The sequence below is a fragment of the Gymnogyps californianus genome, chromosome 1, assembly GCF_018139145.2.
Source record: "Gymnogyps californianus isolate 813 chromosome 1, ASM1813914v2, whole genome shotgun sequence".
In the NCBI taxonomy this organism is placed as follows: Eukaryota; Metazoa; Chordata; class Aves; order Accipitriformes; family Cathartidae; genus Gymnogyps; species Gymnogyps californianus.
In genome coordinates, this window is record NC_059471.1 from 135,040,947 (window position 1) to 135,063,862 (window position 22,916).

At 44.0% G+C, this 22,916-nt stretch overlaps 1 protein-coding gene across 1 annotated transcript; it reads left to right on the forward strand.

Moving 5' to 3' along the window:
* The first annotated feature begins 45 nt into the window (after nucleotides 1–45).
* GABARAPL1 (GABA type A receptor associated protein like 1) lies at nucleotides 46–6,852 on the forward strand. Its single transcript, XM_050909319.1, has 4 exons — nucleotides 46–241; nucleotides 3,984–4,062; nucleotides 5,067–5,185; nucleotides 6,633–6,852. The coding sequence occupies exons 1-4, from the start codon at nucleotides 152–154 to the stop codon at nucleotides 6,696–6,698; spliced, it is 354 nt and encodes a 117-aa protein (XP_050765276.1). The 5' UTR covers nucleotides 46–151; the 3' UTR covers nucleotides 6,699–6,852.
* The last annotated feature ends 16,064 nt before the right edge of the window (nucleotides 6,853–22,916 follow it).

Here is a 22,916-nt window from a genome sequence, read left to right on the forward strand (position 1 = left end):
GCCGTCAGCGGCTGGTGCGCTCCCGCGGCACGGCTCGGGGTTGCGCTCCGCTGCGCTGCGCTTGCGGGGGCGTCCGGGGGCTCGCCAAGTACCCGGCCGTAGGGGAGGGAGCCGCAGCAGCCCTCGGGAGGGAAGGTGACAGCCCGGCAGCATGAAGTTCCAGTACAAGGAAGACCACCCGTTCGAGTACAGGAAAAAAGAAGGGGAGAAAATCAGGAAGAAATATCCCGACAGAGTCCCTGTGAGTGTGGGGTGTGAGGGCAGCGGCGGCGGTTGCTGCTGGCCCGGCTCGCCTGGCAGACCTCCGCGCTCTGCCGCCTTTGTTTTCCTTGTCGGCTGTCGTCTGCTTCTTTCTTTATTTTTTAAGGCAAAAGAAATGAGATTAGTAAAGGTGATTGTGATCTTGATGATCTGATTCAAATTCTAGGCTGCTTTTCTCTTTAGCGCAAAGCTGTGGCTACTTGTTATGTAGGAAGGTCTGTATTGGTGGGTGGGTGCGGGGTGTAATACACCCTTTTTTGCTGGGATCCGCAGTAACTCGACAGCGAGAATGCTGCTGATCTTTTTCTGGCAGCCTGCGTGCGTGGGGTTGGGGGGTGGGGAAGGAGCTTACCATTAGCTCTGTGAAAATGGAGGAGAACAATGAGTGGGTTAACCGGGTACTCTTCACAGAAAACAAGGTCTGCATCCCTGTCATCTGATATTTTTATTTTACTTTATTTTTATTTTACTTTCTTTTGGCCTGTCTTTTCGATATAGTCTTGCTCTGTTCTTTTCCTTTTGCATGAGAGAAGAATGATACTTCTCAGTCTTTCTGCCCTCCTGTTTAATCATCCTGTGGAAAAACGTCAGTTGGAAAACAAGGTCATCTTCTAGCTAAACTTTGCTGCCTCATCCTTAGGTCCCTTTGGAGTGCCTGTGGAAAACTTCTAGCTTTATAATTACTAATGATAATTGGGAAAAAAAAAAGACAAATCGAATTAATTGTGATTATTTTTTTTTGTTCCTTTTTAATAAACGTTTTGCAAATGTTCTTTCTTTCCATCCCCACTGGAGAGGTCTGTCCTAGATTTACTGCCCAGGGGTCCTGCATGCAAAATAACTTAGACTCCCCCGTAAATCTAAGGACAAGGGGGAACAGTTATACCGCATGTTTTCCCTGCAGGCTAACACCATTTTTTATCTTGAGAGTGGCCCTCAACTGGACTTGCAAAAGTTTTTGGAAGTCAGCATTTGGGTGCATTTGTCCTGCCTGTTTTTGGGACCCCTGGCATAGCACAGCAGGTTGAGCACGCAGCGAGTCAGTGGTGAAGTATGTGCGGTTCTGTGGTTTATGATGAGGACCGCAGAGGGCTCTGTAGGTCAGGAGTGAGACAAGCTGTAAACTGAGGATTAACATGGCAGATTGTACACCAGATCATGATAGATGTGTCTGGAAGAGCTGTGTGGGGAGCCCGGCACCAGACCCGGTCTGGTAAGAGGTAAAAGAGGTCAAGATAGGGGGCATCAGCAGATCTTTATGGAGAAAGCCAGGACCAGAATAGCAAGGTGTGCTGTAGTTAAGGATAAATGAAAATGACACATGGCGAGGCCCAGATGTGAATTGTCAGGGGTAGCCTGTTGTCAGAGCTGCATACGGAGCAAATGAATGCAGCAGACAACTGTTCTTTACATCACTTCTGTCTCTGCCCTTCCTGACAGCAGGATCCTTGAAGATGACGTCCATTTGGCTGCCTACACTGCAGTGCCCTGATAACATCTCAGCAGTTTGCTGAGATTATACTGTTGGCACGGTCCCACATTACCACAGTCACCACCCAGCAACAACAGACATACAGATAATCTGTATCTGCCCTTTGGATTTTCTTTGTAGGTTTGTGTGTGTGAAGGGTTTAGTGCTTCAGAAGATATACCTGTGTTATCAAGCAAACTGACTACAGTTGATAGATTAGCAGAGCACCTTCATTCCTTCCCTGCCTCTTTGCAAGAGGGAGATCTCTCTTAAGCTCAGTGGTGATCTGATTTAAATGTTTCCTAGGGGCTTAGAAACCCCAACACTCTCACCTCTTCCTCATAGGCATTACTTCTTTTCCTTTATTATCTAATGACCAAGCTACAAACCAACCTTTTGAGTCAGGGTGGTCACATCAGTGCTGCTAGCTAGCAGTTCTGCTTGTCAGTAGTTTTTGAAATTGGAGGCAAGAACTAAAGGTTTCTCTCCACTGCAATTTATTGTGTTAGGTATTGCCTTGTTGGATGTGGAGGTAAAAAAGTGTGCGAAGTGCTGTTGCTGTTCAGCTTGCACCTGTTCAGTGAGATTGTGGAACTGTCCTTCCTTCATAGGATTTACCAACTGCATCTTGTACAGAAATGCATGTCCTACCACAAACTGCCTGAAAGAGCCTGAATGCCTTGTACTAATTGAGGTGCTTGAAGTTCTTGAAGTAGCAGAGACAACCACGTTTCTATTTTAAAAACAAACTTAGAATTTTCAGGGGTTTTGGCTGTGTTGGCAGCATCCAAATGGAGCACAGGGAAGAGATATCCAAGCTAGCATCTCCACGGTGTGACATACTTTGCAGATATTCACTTGGATCTAGAAGGAGTCGAGTTAGCATGGCACTTTGTCTAGGCTAAATACACCAAGCTCAGCATCATTACATTTTTCTCTAGCATAGTGTCTCACTGATGCGACACCACCATTTTGCTTCCAGAGAAGGCTTAGTCTACAGCAGTTCAGCCTTCTCTGTTACACAACAGATAGAGTTGCTGATTTGGGTTGCCAAAGAGCTATGGGAGCATGGATCCCTTAGAAATTAGTCCCATAGTGTCTCAGATGGAGTATTTACAATTATAGGGTCTAATGAATTAAAAAGTTGAGGAGGTTCAGAAAATCCAGTTTCTTGTTTAGATGGTCAAAATGGCTTCTGCAGAACAGCAAGCCACATAGATTGAATCAGGTAATATATCTCTTACCGGTTCAAAAATATGTATCACAAAAAAAAAAAACCAACAAAACCAAACTGCCTGCAATTTTTTTCTGCACAAACCCAGTAGTTCCAAAGGTTTCCAAGGCTTTTCATGGAAGGAGATCAGGTCACTTTGGAATACTTCCTGCTTGTGAGGTAAACATTTTACCTAGCTCTGGTAACAAAAATTTTCCTGTAGCAGAAGATCTTTTGGTCTGTTTGACCTTAAAGCTGCTGAGCTTCATATTTTTCTATGTCATAATGACATTAGAATATAATGAGGATTAGTATTTTATGTCAAAGGTCTCTGTGGGTCCAGTTGCCCAGATGGTAGCCTGTTTTTTAATTATTAGATATTTATATGAATAAGGAAATGTCCATAACTATATGAAGTAAGGAAAATAACCTTAAAGGATATGAATTTCAGAGTAGAAGATAACTACTGAACAACTGGGGATTAAAAAAACCCACCATTCCCCAATGAGCTGTAGTTTCTCTTTAATTCTTTGCTTCATTCTAGAGCACTTGTTATTGGTGAATGTAGAAATTAGAGTGTGGGACTACTGGGAGTAGGGCTGATTTGTGCCAGGCAGTTTGGAACTGTAACCTGGAAACAGTTCAACTTGTGATACCTCTTGTGTTCATGTATTAGCCTCCTGGCAGGTCCTTCATACAAAATTAACCTGCATTGGGACCATCAAGGTGACCTGATTTTTTTTTCTCGGCCATTATGGTTTATTTTTATGTCTGTTCCAGTCTCCATTTTTTACTCACTGTGCTTACTGCTGCAGTCCTGAGCTCTCAGCACAGCTATTGCCAGTGATTTCAAGTCTTCTTCTCACCTATCTGTTCTTTAATGTTGTGTATTTGTTATAGATTAAATAAATTTCTAAAGGCCTGGTAGCACCATCTCTCTCAAAGGGTAATATCCTTTTCCACTGATGCTTTTGGTCCATTTCATTTTATGATACTCATAGGTTGTTTCTTGCTTTCTCTCTCTCTCTCTTTCTCCAGGTAATTGTGGAAAAAGCACCAAAAGCCAGAGTACCCGACCTAGACAAAAGGAAGTATCTTGTGCCTTCTGACCTCACAGGTAACAAAGTCTACCTCCTTTCTTCCTGATTTTCAGTGAGGAGGTCTCAGAAGTGCTTTTTACTCTATGATCAGCACCAAGAAAATATCCAGGCAGGCTCAACATCTTATCATTACCCCAGTTTACCTGGCTGTCCTTGTTATATTTATGTACCTTACAGCCTGAATTACAACATGCAGAATTCTCTGAGATCTTCTGAGGTATCCCACTGACTTAGCTAACATGCATGTGTCACAGCTGACTTCTAGCCATGACGAAAATGACTGAATTGTGTATCATAGGCAGTAGGATAATCATCAGTCAATGATGACCTAGCTGCAGAGTTGCCAGAGGCTGTATCCTTGTTGCATGAGGAGACAAGTTCTTGAAGTAGTCCCATCGTTTTCCACCCCTGTGGTTGGAGTGGAGTCATGGCTATGAAGTTCCTTTTACGAATGGTCATGGCCATTTTGTGTGTGATTACATTTGTTTTCATTTGAGAACATGAATGAGTTAAAGGAACAGCATTTCTTTTTCTTGCAGTATATAATGGATTGCAGAATACTTTCTTGTGCAACATAGCTTGAGCAAATAGTAAGGAATTTGTTTTCAGGCATTTGTTTTCAGGAATGGTATGACCATTTACACTGAGGCTAAATTGTCTAAGGTGTCTTTGATCTATAGGATTTAAAGGTTAAGCTAGTTAGAGGTCTTCCCAGCAATCCCCACAGCAGAGCATTTCATACCATAGTAGGTGGAGTGTGGATTTAGAGGGTGCATGGCCTGAGGCATGTACCTGAGAAATTGCCAGCTCCAAGTGGATTGGCTGCTAATGTGGTTACAATCATGAAGTTACTGCTTTCTTTCCTGCGTTGTTTATTTTTCCTTACTTTTTACATACAGCATGTGACTTCCACCACCAAGAGAAAACAACCATGGTTAGGGTAAAAAAAAAAACAAAAACAAAAAACCCAAACCAAAACGTTCTTTCTGCATCTAAGGCATTCTCTTCTGTTCCTCTTCAGTTGGCCAATTCTACTTCTTAATCCGAAAGCGGATCCACCTGAGGCCAGAAGATGCCCTGTTCTTCTTTGTCAATAATACCATCCCTCCCACCAGTGCTACCATGGGCCAGCTGTATGAGGTAAGCCTGGCCCATCTCTTTCTCCTTGTGTTCAAGTGTCCGGAAGAATGCATATCCTCACTGAAGGACAACTGAGCACTACTCAGCTGGCAGTGGGTGCAGCTTGGTCACAGATGCCTGAACACAGACCCCTTTGGCCTGGGCTGCGTCCCATCATCTGTTTAGGGAAGTTCCATCCTGCACTTACAAAGAGGAGCCCAGGGAGCCTCATCATTTTAACTGATTTTTTGCTAGTTGAAAGGGTTGTCCTATCAGGTGGTGAATAGTTGCCCCAGCAGTGATATGTTCATCCTGCTACTTTAACAATGTGTTGAAATAAACCACTTTATTATTCGTATTTCAGAGAAAAGTTTGTGTCTGGGGTGGGGTGGGGAGTGTGTGGAACGTAGGCACTGGCTTTGCTATTTGTACAAAAGAGATTTCCTTTTAGCCAGTAAAAGAACACAGTATCACTGAGAAACCAACTGTCTATAGATACATTGTCAAGGAACACTTATTCTTTGTTCAGAATTACTTTTTCATTGCTTGTACTGTGTATGTGAGGACCTTGTAGGACACTGTGAATGTTGCTGCCCAGCATTTCTACCGAGCAGTGTTATTTGATCGATCTTAAAGGCATATTCTGTGCCCATCAGAGGAACGTTCCTCAATTATATAGCCTTTATATCATGGCTGGTTTGCAGCCTGGATTGATTTCTCCTTGATTTCTCCTTCTGCTGTGTTAGTGTGTTTTAATAGGAGAGCTCCAGAATGGTGCTGTGAGCCTTGTTTGACCTGTCACTTTTTGACAATAACTGGACAATTTGTATGTGAACTGATGAAGATAATATAAGGTTATCACACGCAGGGAGTTTTCCAAATGTGGACATGTATGAGGAAGGTATGTCTAACTGTCCAGAGCTGAGATCAGTACTCTGTTCCTGGCACTCTGCAGACTTTTTCTGTCAGTGTAATCACTTAACATCTCAGCTTTACTGCCCGTATGTAAAACAGGACTAGAAATACAGCCACTTGTCAAAGTGTTCTGAAACATGACAAATATAACCACTTACCAAATACTGAAGTATCTAGAGGTGATTTTTCACTTGTTAAAGCCTTCCAAGTCTTTCCTCTCGATCTTAAGGCCATACCACTGCTGAGATTCTGCTGCACAGCCTGCAACAGTCAGAGCTGTTTCTGTTGCATGTTTCCAGCACACTCTGGCTGTGGCTCTTCAAGTAAATTTGCTATGTCCAGAAATGTGAATGCCTGAATTTAGAAGTAGAGCTGTGGCCAGAGAGAGGGAGTTGCTATACACTCTCTTTGGTATGAGGAAGTGAAGCCTTCGATGTAAAGGAGGAGAAACAGCGAAAGAGAGGTTATGCCCTCTTGTTGTTACAATGATCTCCTGGTTGAGCGTTTTCACATGTAGTGAGTTACAGGGCTTTCTCCCTTTCTCCCCTTGCAGGATAACCACGAGGAGGACTATTTTCTCTATGTGGCCTACAGCGATGAGAGCGTCTATGGCAAGTGAGCACCAGCCCCTCAGGCATGCAGGCGAGATGGACTGATGGAATGGATTTGGGGAGGGGATGTTGGAGAGGAGGAAGGAGGATGCCTGAGAAGAGGGGAAGAGAACTGGAAGTGAACCACATGCACAATGCCATCACCTTCCATGCATTAATTATAACCATTATTTTTTAAATTGAGGGGAGGGAGGGTAGGGGGACAGTGTATGAAAGGGTGAACTGAAAGGCTAACGAGGGGTTCTGCGCTGAGGGATGGGGAGACTCCACTGTTTGTAGTTCTTCTCTTGCCACAGCTGGAAGTAGTTAGCCAGTAGTAGAGGCTGCTAGACAAGCCAGTGTGGTGGAGCTCCAGGAGAGTGACTGGACAGGATGGCCATTTTTGTGTAACCCTTTCATTGGATGAAGAAGGCATGCCATGTATTGTACACTGACCTTGTCACGCCTTGCCCATGGCATGGGCTGCACTCCCGTGAGCATTCAGTGAGCTGTGAAATACTTCACTCTGGCTGTCACACAAGGCTGTGCTATGCTGACAGTCCTCACTCCTGCCTGTGAAGCGTTCCAAGAGTATTGTGTTTCCCGTCACTTCCATCAGTATTAGAAGGGCTAACTCTGAGGGCTGGGAACTCCTCAGCTGTGAGACGTGAAGGTTGGGGAAAAGAAGGAAGGATTTTTTTTTTTTTCCTTTGTTACTTTGATTGCAAGTGCTGGACAGAAAAATTAGAGACGACCCTTTCATTCTTTTCAGTGAAGTCAACTGATAAACTCGTAAGCCCAGGGCTAGAAAAGGACTTCAGGAGAATGACTAGCCCACTCCAGCTCTGAGACAGGACTGTGTATACCAAACATGTCCACCGTGGCTGCTCATCAAACTTGTTCTTAGTGAACTTCACCAAGGCAGATCCTGGAGGCTGCTGAGATTGTCTGTTCAGTTCCTAGCTAGCCTACAAGTGAGAGAGCTTTTCTTGCTACCTAACTTTAGTCTCCCTTGCTGTCCATTAAGGCAACTAACTACTAATGGTCTTGTTATTGGTGAGCACAGAAAATTATCTATCGATCAGTGTTGTCCTTGTACCAGTCTTCTGCAGATTTGAAGATGGCAGAAGTCCTGTGGGTGTAGCCTTCCTTTCCATGTTGCATCCCTGTACAGCCCTTGCACCACATGCACAAGTGGAAGAAATCAGCTGCTCCCACATGTGTTTTGCTGGCTTTTTGTGGTTGGACAACAGTGCCACTCTTCACCACAGGAGACGTGCTTTTAGACTTGAAGGGGAAGGGGAATAGATTCTCTGTAGATTTTTTTTTTAAATTATTTTATTTTAAGCCAGTGTTGTTCTTAGAAAGGTGCCAGATAGACGCTGTCGTGTGCAAGCCTTATGCTGTCATGCCAAAGCAGTTTCTTCCCAGTGGCACAAACAGCAGATTTTCCCATAACTGCCATAACTCTGATGAAGGGATGGGGTTTGGGGAGTGAGCTGACTTGCAGGAAGATTCTGGGGTTTTATCTAAAAATCAGAGAACTGGACCTGAATTACTGTAAACATTCCTACATTTAAGAGAGGGACCAAGAGGGAGGAAAAGACAAGAAGGATGAAGAAGACAGGCAGATTCCAAAATAAGGTGAAGGTGTTTGTTCTATTTACATGAAGTTAGATCCCAGTTCTCTGCATTCCTTAGGAATGAGAAATCAAGATGAGTGCTCCTCTGATTGTGGAAACAGAAAATCAGGTTTCAGCCTTCTCTTGACTGTTGTTCCACAGAGGTACATGAGGCAGAAGAGCAGGCTGGGAGTGTGAAGTGGGAGTCACTGGCAGAACTGTGTGAAGGTCAGGGAAGGCAGCATAGTGGGGCAGGAGGGTCACTGCCTGTGTGGTATGGGAAGTAGCAGAAGAATGGGAGAGAAGAGAGGGACTGCAAAGGATGTAGACAGAGTAGTCATAACGGGCAGACAGAAAATGGGGGAACAAAGGATGAAATGGGTGGGTTAGTATCCCTAGTTTTTCATCCTGAACTTCAGGTTTGCTGTTCCATCATGTGTTCATCTGGAATAAATGCGTTTGGATGAGTTGTACCTGCTGCCAACTTAGATAACTTCAGTTTCTGCCTGCAGTGCTCAGTCCTCTCTTTTTGGCCCATTCTCCTCCAATTACCAGGCTCTTTTCACATCCTTTGGGTGCAAATCCACATCAGTCTCTTGTTTTAGGAAGCTCTGAATGTTCTGAAGCAGAGAACAGACCCAGGAGGCTTTCTAGGGTAAAAGACAAGATGCGGACAGATGGTGTGCATCTCTCTGCTGCTCTCCCACTTGCTCACGTGTGTGCTGCCAAGCACGTGGTTGTGTGTTGTCTCAAATGAGCCCGTGCTTGGGGATGCTCAGGGGAGAAAGAGTTGGCATCTGGGGTGCTTGGTTTTGTGTTCAGACCTCCCCTCCCCTCCCGCTGCTGGGTTTATGAGTGACATGTGTGGGACTAATCTCAGCCGTTTGTTACATGTAGAGTTTACAGTTTAATTTAGTTATTTTATGGTTCTTTTAACTGGATTGTGGCATTTACTTCTGTTTTTGCGCTAGTCCGGTATTGTACGAGGTAATGATGGTAATTCTTTTTTGTGTTGGTTAGCTGCAGGTTCTTGTAAAATAAAGTTCATACTACTTGAGCTAAATCAACCAATCAATAAAGACGCATTTAAAAATCACAGGCTTGGTCCAAAATGGATGACTAGCATTTCTTCCCAATGTGGGCTTGTAAATAAAGGGCAGCTTTGCCAGAACTTTTTGCTGCTACTTTTTCCCAGAACCCCAGATTTACTCTGTCCTGTCTACCCGGACAAGTCACTTCTCTCATTTTTTTCATTATGTTGTCACACACGCATCTGGCTGTGTCTTGCTGTGCCACCAACGTGAACTTTAGTTAGACCTGGATGACATGAGAAAGTCTGAAGAAGCTTAATGGATGCACTGAGGCATTCTCTGCCATTTTAAGGCCCTGAACAGTCCTAGCCAGCTGACGGGACCCCGAGGGCACCATGAGCCCTGACTGTCCCTACCAGGCCCGCAGGGCCACCCGTCACCCTGCCCATGGCCCAGGACCCCATCTCAGCCCCCCCAGGGCTGTCAGCCCCAGTCCCAGTGACACTGCAGCAAGGCTGGTCTCCAGCTCCCCACAGCCCTGCCCTGCCCGGCCATGAGCCCCGCTGAGCCAGGCCCACAGGGCCCAGCCTCAGCCCATCACCATCCCCACAGCCCTGCTATCGCTGGGCCTGATCCTGACCCTGGCCTGCAGATGGGATTCCCATCTTGACCTGCCTCATCACTGTGATGAGCCTTACAGCTGAGGCTTGTGCCTGGGCCTGGGCACCATCCCTGGGCCTGCCCTACTCCCCCTGTTGGGTGCAGTAGGATGGGTCCCATGGTGGCCTGCCGGCCATGTCCCTCAGGAGGTCAACTAGCCCTCACTGTCTCGTGACAGCTCAGGCTGAGGTGGGACTCCCAGCTGTGGACAGAGGGTGTGGGGGAGGCCCTGGGGAGACCCCTCTGTGCCTCAGGGCCCTCTAAAGATAGGAAAAACAGAGATAAGGAAATCTGGGACTCCTTGAAAAGTAAGCCTGCAGTAGCGGCAGATCCAGGTTGCTTTTTCTTGCAGATATTTGTGCGCTGAGAGGGAAGGAGTCCTGCTGGGAGCTGGCGAGACCCGCGGGCGCCATTTGCTCAGCGCCATAACTCCGCGTCAGGCACCAGCAGCGCATGAGGAGGAAAGGGATGTGTGCTGTCATCTGGAGAAGCGGCAAGAGACGTGTCGCTTTTTCCACCTCCTCCCTCCTCGTCACCTGCGCTTTGTGCGGGTGCCGCTGGCCGGAGCAGCAGAAATGGGCTGTGCTGATGCTGCGGAGGAGCGACAGTCAGCTCTCGCCCTGCTGTGCACTGAGCGAGAGAGTTGCTTGGAGCGCTGAAGTCAAGAATTACAACACTGAAACTCACAGGAATAAAACTTGCTAGGCCTAATAGGATCTTCTCTTCCCCACTGCATGCAGGGTGGAGCCACAGTGTGAGCTTTTGTTGCTAGTGGTGAGGGAGAAGCAGTAATTCATCCTGCACCGTGTAAACTCGGAGCCTGCCCATAGCAGCAGTTTCTGTGCTCATATCCACCATCGTGACTAAAACAAGCTCCCTCTATATGGCAGAAGGGTGCTGTGACTCCAGCCAGATGGGCAGAGATCAGCTAAAAGCTTACACTATCAGCTGAAATAATTTGAATTTCAGCTTCAAATATAGTGCACGTTTTGCTGTCTATGTTGTGGTATTGTCTGCTGGATGAAGTAGAAAACCACTATGGAGTATGCCTAAGCAGGCCTCTCCCACTCCCCCCCTCACCCCTTTCCTAGGAAAATAGTGCATCAGTGATGTTTGTACCTGCCACACTGTTTTGCATGTTTGTGTCAGCGCCATTGCTGAGAGCAGCAGCAGGCGAGCACATTTGCTGAATGTGATTTGCCTGGTCCATATGTGAAATGTTAGCCTGTGCTCAAAGGCTGTCACCTTTATTCTGTGAGTTATGGAAATGGGATTGGATCAAGGCCTGGGGGAAAACTAGAGGCTCAGCTGGTTAAGAGAGGTTAAGTAATTAATACTCTGCCGTGGTCACTATCACTGCACCTGGGATCCTTTCTCCAGGCATCCTGATGCTTTGGAAGAAGACATTCTCCTGGAGCAGAGACTACCTAAGGAAAGAGATGGCCTGGGGCATTAGGGCCTGACAACATCACTGTGAAGGATATCTGGGCTAACATAAAAGGTCCCAAATTATGCTAAAGACTGATGTTTTCACTTCCATACAACAGTCATGTCCGAGATGAAAGAAACACTGATTAAAACAGAAATAAGACTACCAGAGGGAGAAACTCCAGCTCATTCCTGTCATTCAGTCTCGGATAAATGCTCCCCCAGGATGAGCCACAGTGTGTGACTAGAGAGCTCATTGCTGGCAGGGCACTTACGGGACTGACCCAAGCAGAGCACAGCTGACCACGAACAGCAGCTGCCCCAGCTTGCGCTGCCAATCTTTAGGAGGATGTTACAAGTCCCATGGTGTTTGTGTTCCTGGAAGCTTGCAGGCATCCCAAAGCACAGCTCATGCCTGGATATACATGTGTTACAGGAATTACTTAATGTTCTCCTGAAAAAGCTGGATCTTGCAGCACCTTTCTGTAAAGTAAGGGTCTGATTCTCCCTGATTTTGCACTCTGGCCAATGTCATCTGCATGTTGTATCGTTCCTTGGGAATTAGAAGATTGTTAATAAATGCTATAAATAGTGATACGTGGAAGCAGCAGGAGAACATAAAGATCCTCATTTTCAAGTGAGGGCATTGCTAGAACTGCATTAAGGTTGAATGTGCTGGATTATTAGCTGAAGGAAAAACTGATCTGATTCATCTCCTGTCCACTTTTTTTCACCTCACAGCTTAAAGGAGTCTTTTTCAGAGCTCAGGACCCTGTTTTGGCTTTTTGCCACAATCCTCTCTGATCATCTGAACAGTCTCCTGCAGTGTCCACACACCACTCAGGAACCTAGAGAGCTTTCAGGAGGTAGCAGTGCCTGTTACCTTTAGCAGGACATTCTCCTAGCCCTTGGTGTACCTTACCATCCTTAAGCCAATTCATATAACCTTTTCAGTCAGTATTCATCTTTGCTAGCTTGCTACTTGATCCCTTTGGAATAGTCTTCCATGTAGGAGCATGCCTTTAGATCAGTGAATGTAAATCCCTAGTGTTTGCAGAGGATGTAACTTTTTGCTCTATATTGGGGCAAAAGCTTCCCCATTCAGTGTTCCCAGCACATGCAACATGTACATGGCAAGTCTCACAACTGCCACCAAGTCTGCAGTCTATCTCCTTCCTGCTGGAAATCTGGCTTTACTCTCCCAGATATGATCTCTTCTGTCAGTGCTCAGCACTGCTGTTCCCAAAGGACGGATGGAGCTGCCTAGAAGCACAGGGGGTCTGCAAGAGGGTGGCAACTGCCTGGGGAACTTGAGAGTGTCTCCTAACGTGTCAGGGAGATCAGGAGTTGATGGTATATATCCTTGTCCAAACATAGAGTCCTCCTGCTTGAAGTAAACCCTTTGCTTTTTCTCCAGCTTGTAGCTGAGACTGGCTCTGCCTCTTCTCTCTTCCAATATCCTATTATTCCTCCAGTAGCACCTGCCCTTTTTCCCCTCGGGGTGCAGAGAGATTAGCAGGAACAGAAAGCTTTCTTTACCCTTTGAAGTCATTGCCTGCCCAGCCACCTTCTCTGTCACAGGAGATGACAGAAGGCCGAGATGTGCTCTCATGCAGCAGCATCACTTACCTCCATTACCCGGGATTTGAAGACACTTTGCTGCCAAACATACAGTGAGCAGGGCTGAAAAGCCCTCACATCAAATAGGCAAAGTCATTGCATATCATTACCACAACAAATACACACCTGTGAACACACCAACTTGGCCACACACGCAGAAGTGTAGGCTACTTCCTGCACCTTATGCTCGAAATACCACACCATGCTCGCCCCAGGCAAACTTGTGCACACACGTTTCCAGCACGCCTCACACCACATTAAACGCACTGGCCACTTCATGAATATTACCATGTCAAAACCCACTCTGTGTCTTCAGTTGTACCCCCACCCAACAGTGAATTTGCATGCATTCCCATGCGCTTCCTATACTGAGCCTTGTATCACAGCAAATATGCAAAACACACCAGTCTGATGGTGTTCACCTGAAGCACATGTAAGCGGAAGGGATGTAATGGAGAAAGTGATATACACTGCACACTTAGAGTATAGTTCAACTCCCCACACAGATAGCAAGTTTGGAAAACAGTGCACAAAGGAAAGAAAAAGGAAGATGCATGCACAGACCAAACGTGATGCTTTACAAGCCTGAAATACAGCCACTCTAGCAAGTATAGTGTATACAGGCAATCAAGAAAGAAATACAGCAAAATAGACACCTGTGCATACTGGATTTCACCCAGCCCTTAGGATGATGGACATTGTGCGCTGACATGTATTCAGTGCAACTGGAGCCAACAGCTATGTGCCAAAAATGGCCACTGAGAAGTGGAAATCAATAGGGAAACACAGGATGGAAAAAATGCACAGGGTAATATACAGTCACGGGCTTCAGGTGGTTACAGAAAAGTTTGTAAGAGTAAAAGTAGGAGTGAAAAAGGAACCTGGAGAGCTCAGAACAGGTACTGCAGTCTACAGCCACTAAACTGCCTCTTATCTATGGAGTGCAAAGGATGCCAAGAAAGCATCAGGTCATAGGAAACCTTGGAGGAAAGGAGCCCACTGCCTACAGCCATATTTCAGAGGTGAAGAAACAGCGGTCCCTCTTCCTCTATCCTTTGCAATTGAAGGTGAAAATTAGAGTCTGGAAAAGCAGGACCCTTCTGACTAGGACTGGATTGGGTTGGGAGAACAGGAGGGAGGCAAAACTGGAGTATCGGCAGTTTGTGTAGTCCAGGTGGAGGTAGTAGCCTGGTGAAGCAAAGTATGGGAGGAGAGTGAGAACAGACTAGTGAAAGGACTGCAGGATATAAGTGAACCTGGCAGAATTGTGTGGGAAGCCCAGCACTGGAATAACACAGTGGCTCCAAGGCAGGAGTGAAAAGATACAGACAGCTTAAACTAATGCCAAAGGTATTGCAGAAAAAGCTCCTCCTAGATTAGGTGGGTGGTGGCTCCAACAGGTACCTGTGCATTCAGACTGCTGTCACTACCAGTAGAACTGCAGCTGCAGGTAGGGCTCATTCGCAAAGCTGAGTATCTGGTGAAGCTGTGGTTATTTACCTACCTATCTCTCTATCTAGTCCTTTTGTGCATAGTCATTACAGTAGCCATCCGAGCTCCCTGTGACCATTGTGCTACCTCAGTGCTACCAATTAACCTCTTTGACCCTGGGCAGACAGTGGTACGGAACATCCGAAATGCCTTTGCCTGACATCATACAGGAAATTTGTGGCAGGGCAAGGGAGTGAACAGTTATCACAGGGATGGTCCTCCTTTTTCTTAAGAGGTATTCTGAGCCTAAAAGGAAAATATGCATATAATTAAAGGAGTGGTATCACCATGCAGATACGAAGGGCAATAGAGTCAAATATTTAGGACAGAACAGCTAGAAGACAATGGGCAAAACAAGCCTTTTAGAATGAGAGCCAAGAAAGGCAGGAGTCAAGCTGCAATGCACTATGTAAGGATGTATATAAAAATGATGGAGAAGATGCTAATACAGATTAGAATCTCAAATAAGTATTTTTCCATTTTACTGTGGTTGTTCAGATGTAACATTGGAATATTTCAGGTCTCACTCACAGTTCATTTGTTCCAAGGGGCATACAACAGAAAAGGAGCAGTGACAGGTCTGATCGTATTTCAGTAGTTTGCATTTTATTACTTCACACTTATATAACAAGTTCTATATGACAGTCTCAGTGCTTTCAAAAATATTGATCTATTCAGGCTCACAGCGGCCCAGTGGGGTAGCTCTCATATTGTCTCCAGCCTGCTTCTGGGGAAATTGAGGCGCAGAGATGTGGACTGGCTTGCCTCAAGGCCATACAACCAATTAGAAGCGGGGTTAGAAAAAAAGCCTTGTCCCCCTGATCTCTAGCACCTCTAATAACAGGATTATACTCGTTACATAGTAAATTTGAAATGTGGATCCTGTATATTCATATTATCTTTCATTAATGAAAGAAACCCCTCATCATCTTTGGGAACACAGCATTGTAACATTTTGATGTTCTGCCATTTGCGGACTGGAAAAGCTCTGATTTCTTTGCCAGAACCAGCAACAAGAAGGTAGCTCCTACTCTTGACAAACTGCCAAGAAAACATTGCTGAATTGTCTTCGAGCAACAGCTCTCTTCAAAGCTCATTGATACATTTATCAGTGCCTTCTTTCTCTGGAACAAAAAACAAATCACAGTGCAAGCCTAGAAAAAAAAATGTGCATTTTCTTCTTGTCATTTGCATTTTGTTGGATTTTCTGGCAACTTACAAGTATTTAGTATCTGCTCTTCTATTTTATTATGAACATGTTTCATAAAACTTGCAAAAGGATTCAAATGATTTAGAAGCCTAAATGTCATTTTGAAAGAATTTAGACATTTAGCTCTAGATCTTCAGGGCTGAAGTCCACTCTTGAAAATGCTGAAATAAACACGACACTGAAGCCACAGACTTTCAGTAATATTGTGTTCTGTAGTATTTTTAAAGACCTAGTCACATGAGAAAGCAGCAAGAAATCTTGATGTTTTTGAAACTATACAGCTATATGCATCTGTGGTTGTCTAAACAAAAATCAGACATAAGACACTTTTGGAAATGTTGTCCTTTTGGGATAGCATTTCATGGCTGCAAAAAAAAAAAAGAACATTTTAAAATCTATACATTTGCTGTGGATGTCATGGAGATAAGTGTTAGGGTGTTTCAGTGTTAGAAAAAATGTCATCCACTGTCTTGGCCTCAGAAGATGAGAAAGCAGTTATCCAGTGGTAGAGTCTGAAGGCCCTATGGCTACCTAATAAAACGGAGAAGCGACATTAAGTTAACATCACTGCAGTAACTGAGATATTTTTGCTTCTTATAAAAGTTTTCAGCTTATTTTGCCTCAAGGATGTCCTGTAAGAAAACTGCATTTCCCCAACTCATCCACAGGGGAAAATACCTTTTATTAAAACTTTCACTATTCCAGAAGGCAGAATCAAGTGTATATTTGGACCAACTTCTGAGCTCCAGAAAAATCACAAAGCTGCTAAGGCAGATTCATATTTTAGCATATTCTTATAGTCTTTTTTAGCATATTCTCTTACTGTAATATTCTCCTATTTTTCCAGAAAGCAGAAAACACATCCAAGTAGTACATCGCAGGTAGCATGAGCTGCAATTTGCTGTAGCACACTGACACTTCTCTTGACTCAGGCATTTCAGGTCAGTTGCTCCCACAGCATGGGCATTTTCTCGTCTTTCTGCAGTTGGTGTTGCGTTGTCCAGACTACAAAAATCTCCTTGAAGGTACCTCCCTGCAAAGGATTCCTGGTCAGAGCCTGCCTCCCAGAGAGGATCTGAACATGCCACATGGTCTAGCAGTATATTCTTGAACAGGACAATAAAGAAACAATTTTGACAGGAAAGTAAGCTGTGCTGGGCACTTTAGGGTGAAGTAGCCACAAGAGAACACCACTCAGTGACTTAAGATCTAAGATTTATTTACTAAAGGAGATGGTGTTAGTGGGTGGCTGGCAATTTCTAGCAATGAAACGCGCATGCACACGCACACGCACACATACACACACACTCTCTGCAGAACACACACCCCCCCACCGAAAACTCCAGTATGACTGTGAGTGGCACCATGGACTGAGGGCAACAACACTATACTGACCGTAACTGGCAGGGTTTCTGTAACAGGGGGCTGCAGGGCTGCCGTGTGTGGGAGCAGTCAGTGAGCTCCCCCGTGCCAGTCACAGCTACTTCCAGCTGACTTTGAAATGGATGTGAACAGCCCATGGTGCTCCAGAAACCTCAGCCTGTCAGAGCCGGTCTGAAGATCCATGGCAGAGCTCAAACAGATTTAAGAAAGAGCAGCACCCACAAAGGGGAGGAGATACGTGAGGAGACACATAGAAGACGACGTTGCTGGGGACATGGCTGGAGATGCACCCTTGGAAGAAGTTCCATGCCAGAGCAGGGACATGCCTGAGGGACTGTGGCTTGTGGAGAACCCATATCAGAGGAGGGACACCCCCAAAGGGACCACAGCCTGTGGATGACCCACACCAGAGCAGAGAAAAATGAGTAAAATGCGTGGACGGGCAGAGAGAAACCATTACATTCCAACCTCAGCCTCCTGCACTGCCCATCACATCCCTGAAGGGATTGGGAGAGACTGAGTGTAATGCATAGCAAAAACAAGGGAAGTTGCGACCAGGAAGGGGTGGCAGTGGTGTTTGACTGAAGTTGAGCTGGGGGAAAAAAGAGGAAAGGTGTTTCCCTAAATGTTTAACTGTTTACTTTTTCTTTTTTTCTCAATATCCAAATCAGTAATCAAAAGTTTGTGCTACTTGGCAATAAATTAAATTAAACAAAATTTCCCAAGTCAAGACTGCTTTGGCCATGACAAGTACTCTTACTCCAGCTGGCAAAAGCGTCCAAGACCTGCCTGGTACCCCAGCTTGTACACGTAGCAGTTCCAGCTCAAGCTTAGCCTTCTGTATGATGCTGTACATCTGGGGATGTGGTTCCTTTCCTCAGCGACAATTGTTTTCCCTATTTATTGCTGCCTAACTGAGATGGCCAGTAAGTCATCAATTACTTCATTTTCAGGTCAGCCCAGGCTGCTTTAGCTTTCTCCATATGGTAAGCCAATTAATGGTCTTTTCTGGGGCCACTAATATGTTACAAGGATGTAAAGCTGTTAAGAGTTCCTCTGTGCTTCTTGTTTCTTTCTGTTGCATACCTGAGTCATTTGGAACAGGACAGATGTAGTTCAGAGCTTTGGGCGAGCTTTCCCCATAACAGCTGTTTGTGCTTTCCTTGTTTTTCCCAGTACGTACCAGAATCATCTGAAGTGTTAAAGCTGGCAAAGCAGTTCAGGTCTCATTTTGATAGTGATAGTTTTGGGCAAGTTTCATCACATGACAAGCCTAGCCTCCATTTCCAAAGGATCTCAAAGCAATCTACAGAGATTGATACTAAAATGATCATCCTACTTATGGAAAGGCAGCTGTTCTTTGAGCTGCAGAAAACAGTCATAGATCAAGCTAGCTACAGGGTAGAAAAAGCAGAATAACATCAGGTCTCTGAAGCAGGAGGTGGAGGGATTCTGTCTGCTAGAACCAGGTCAACACTTTCATAGACTCATCCACTTTCAGAAATACTGAAGACAATTTACTATTATTCATCAGCTTACTTTTTGAAAATTATTTCTGTCTCCAAATAGCATGCTTTGTGATTGGAAATATGAAAGATGTAAGCCATGCATACTGTGGGAGTTTTAAAAGCAGAAAAATGGAAGGCTAAATTATATAATGAAATAACAGAGCAAAATTATGTATGCTGGCTACAATTTGGGGATAGTGTGTTTTCTGGGGAGTTTTGTACTGCCTCTTAAAAAGTACAGAAAAAGAGACAGGGTGAACTAGTGTAAGTGAGACAGAAACCTCCCAGCTATTCCAGTATTCCACTTTCAGACAATTGTTATCATAAGCATTTTCTATTAAAAACTCATGTTTCAGTCAAAGAACTCAAATATCCGCTGTTTATGTAAGATATTTATTTGTCTGCCTGATGGGGTGTAGGAGTTGTGAATCTCCAAAGTGTAGAACAGACATTATAAAGTCATCCGATGGGACAGATTCAGTAATGCTAGTGCAGGACCCAAGACCACAACATTAAGTAGGATTCATAGCTATGAAGTTTAGAGGCTGTAACCAAAACTTGACTCTCCTGGGATTACAGTGTAAAGGAGAATAGCCTTATCCTTCCAGTTAGGTAACAATGACAGTAACTAATAAACTCCTCTGGAGCAAGAAGTAGCAATGAGTCTCTAAAGGATAGGAAAGAGCATCAAAGGAGACATAAAGGATTTACACTGGAAGAAAAATATTAGATGTTTGATCCTGCTTTCACTGGCACTACTGAAGAGCTTCGGTTTGGTTTCTATGAGAGCAGACTCTGCATTCAAAAGCAGAGACAAGATTCTGCTCTAGGCTACATTCATGGCACTGAGATTGGTAGAGTTGCACAGAGGCAACTGAGAGTAACATCTTGCCTTGTCTGTAAACACCAGCTTAAAATCTCTCTCCTCCTCCAGCATAAGAACAAGTAATTTGATAAAAATCAGGTTTCCTTTATGTTAAAGACTGTTCTAAGCAACTCTTTTTTTTTCCTGGAAACCGTAACACTTTTTTAACATAATCAAATACATTCGCATCAAAATACTTGGGAATCTCTTCTGCCAAACCTGTGCATTATTAGTAAATATTATTCAATTTACTTTTTGTACAAGGAGATATTAATAGATTTTGTAATCATCTCATTTCATTATAATTTGCAAACAAAACCAGAACAACAGAATTAATTAGCAGGTCTGACTCACCTGTGTACATTATTTGAAGACAACTGACAAGACTCCAGTCAAGGAGTAATAACAAAAATTAAAAGGGAATGATATTAGCCTTCCGCTGAATCAGATGAAGAAAAACAAACAAACAAAATAATTAAAAATACCAAAATACAAGTCTGCAGAAATATTATGTTTAATTGGAAATTTATTTCAAATAATTACTTACTGTTATTTAATTACTGTTGCCAAGCATATTTTAAAGGTTCAAAGTGCTAAGAACTGCCAGGTCTGGCAGAATAGTGCTCATTCACATCTGCTCCTGTAGAAAGTTGATAAGCCAGGGTTATTTTACGCACATGATATTTTCTTCTTCTTTCCAAAATAGCTGGATAAAATAACACCTACTCTCAGAAGTTCTCAGCTGAAAATCAAGTTGAAAATTCCACCCAAACCAGAACCATGAGTAGTGGAATAAATGGATATTTCACCCTTCCAATACCCAAAATGCTGGCAAAACTGAAGTTCTTTGTTTCCAAGCAGAAAATCTGTTCCTCTCCAAAGTTCAGTAAAAAAATTCCTTTCTTTCTTGGTGGGAGTCGAAATGAACCCAAGAAAGCTTTGTGGTCATTGTCTGCAGGTCTCTGTTACAAATGCTTCAGTCTATGGATGGTGCCACCCTCCGTTACTCCCCATTTCAGTCATCATCATATATGTCAGCCTGGAAAATGCTATTGAGAGGTGATTAATACTGGATTTTAGACTGGGTAGATCCCACCTGGGGACAGCTGGCTTGAAAGAATATAAAGCAAGGTTACTGCTTCTTTGCTTTTGTGCTCTCAGTGGACCCAGCTGGGAAACGATGCAAGATTTAGAAAGGAAGCTGGGAACTAGATGGAAAAAACATGTTCTGATTGAACTGATATTTCATGACAGGTCTTATTGGCCACCAAAGCAGCAGATATGAGACACTTGGCTGGGTCTGACATAAGTCACCACGTCAGGGTGTTCACAGCCCTCAGAACCTTGTCCATTGAAAACCACTGAATATATCAGATTATTAACAGATGGCTGTTAACAGCTCCTGAGAACATCCTCCCCTACATTTCCAAGCAACTACCCCTTCAGTGGACATGTCTGCACAGCATTAACTATCACAGGTGGTCCAAAGAAGTCAGATCACAGTGAAATATCCTCTTCTGCCTTTGTGATTAACATTATTAAACAAAACAAATTCTTAAAAAAGAACTGGATTATGTAAACTTTTTTTCCCCCCAAGGGTTTTTTCCTTGACACTATGTACACAGCAGGACTGCTTCAAATTGTACCAAATACCACAAGAAAAATTCAGCCCCTTTTAGGCATTTAACACACTGCAGGCAGCATAGAACAGAAAGCTAACAAGGTTTCCACCAAGTCAGTCATTAGGAGAGATTGTCAGATGGCATAACGCTTGAATGGGTGGTGTCAAAAAATATCAGGGTTTAGATGTCAGTCTTGCAAAATTACAAATAACAAGCAACTAGGTGATAGACCAGTTTCCCATCTCCTAGATGTCTGTGGAAGCACGATTCTTGTAACAATAGCACCCATGTAACTGCTTTAGAAAACGGATGAACTAGTAAATCCTCTTTTGTGGCTCACCCTCCCCTGGGTTAGGAGCACCTTTTCTCAGTATAGCACCATCTTTCTCACACCGCTACCTTCTTAAAATGCATTTTGATCTCTATGCTCTCTGAAGCACTGAGGACTGACGGTCATATACGGTTTTGCAGCGCAGCCATGCTTTTTCCCTGTTTCCATCCCTCTGACAAGCAGTGGAGCAGCTCAGCAATGCACAGGGCCTTTAAGAGAAGGCTGTGCTAAAATATTTATTTTTGTCTTAGAATGTGTAAACACTGGTTTGCATTCCAGAGCCCAAATAATTTCCCACCCCTCCAGTGCTGTCAGTATAGTTTATGGATCTAGTAGTTGATTATGGAAGTCACAAGTGACACAATCTGCAGAAGTAACCCAAACCCATTCCTTTCATTCCTCAGACTCTACAGGGAGAACAGGGCACAAATTTCATGTGCTGAGAAGAGACTCGTATATTCATGAGGTGCTATCGTACATATTAAACAGGGGAGTGCTCCTCGGAGGCTGAAACAACACCCAGATGAGAAGAATTTACGTGCCAAGAATCCTGCCTGGTTTGGTTTACATTCTGCTGGGAAGAAAACGGAAAACAACAGTATTTATCAAAAGGTATTTGAAGCACTTAGGCTGTTTTTCTCACATGCTGTGTTAGTTTTTGTAACTGAAAGTGAATAGCTATTAAGAAAACTAATGAACAAAAAGGAGTAACATTTGCAAAGTGTTTATTAAGTGCTTCTGAACTGATTACACTTTTAAAATAAACTCCTTTTGCATCCATACAATAAACATGGTCATGGAAGAGTTCTCTGATTGGAGAGTGACTTGCAGCATGCCATGTAAGGCTGAAACTGCTGTTTATTCTTTACTGTAAGGCACAAAAAAATCCTGGAAGATTGCTGTGATGGCTGCTGAAAATTTTTAAATCCTTCCAAGGCAATCAAGATGAGTATTTTGCAAAGCAGAGGGGCTAAAACTACTGTAGGATTTTTTCTCCAGTATGTCATATCACTCAGTATTATTCTTAGTAGCATGATTTTCTCTACCTCATTGATGGCGGGTTTGTCTTAGAAAGCCCTTTGTTCACAAATATGAGCTAGTCCTTATGTATAGCCAAAGGAATAAAGGTCTTCTGTTCTGAAAGCAGCATGGTGTCCTATGCCATCCTGTTTTATTTGCAATCTGAAATTGGAAGACATCTTTTATTGTTAACTTTTCTAATCTTACTGCAAAAGGCACATAAAGAAATGGTCCTTCGTTTGCTTCTCTGGGTACCCTTAGTTGTCTTGGAGTTTATAGGGATTCAGCATGGAAGGGGCAAATGGGTAAGCCATACCAGGCTCTGCTCCATCACAGAAGTCTGTGTACAACGGACAAAATGTAAGGCAGATATACACTTAATATTCTCGTAAGAGAAAGCCCATGAGCTGTAGTTGCTGCTGTAGTTTGCATGGTCAGACATGAATACATCCCAGT

Bases quoted from the DNA above. Each gene is read 5' to 3' on its own strand.
- GABARAPL1 (XM_050909319.1), top strand. From the start codon at position 152: ATGAAGTTCCAGTACAAGGAAGACCACCCGTTCGAGTACAGGAAAAAA. The intron at 242-3,983 runs GTGAGTGTGGGG...CTCTTTCTCCAG, and splicing joins AATATCCCGACAGAGTCCCT to GTAATTGTGGAAAAAGCACC. The intron at 4,063-5,066 runs GTAACAAAGTCT...GTTCCTCTTCAG, and splicing joins TGTGCCTTCTGACCTCACAG to TTGGCCAATTCTACTTCTTA.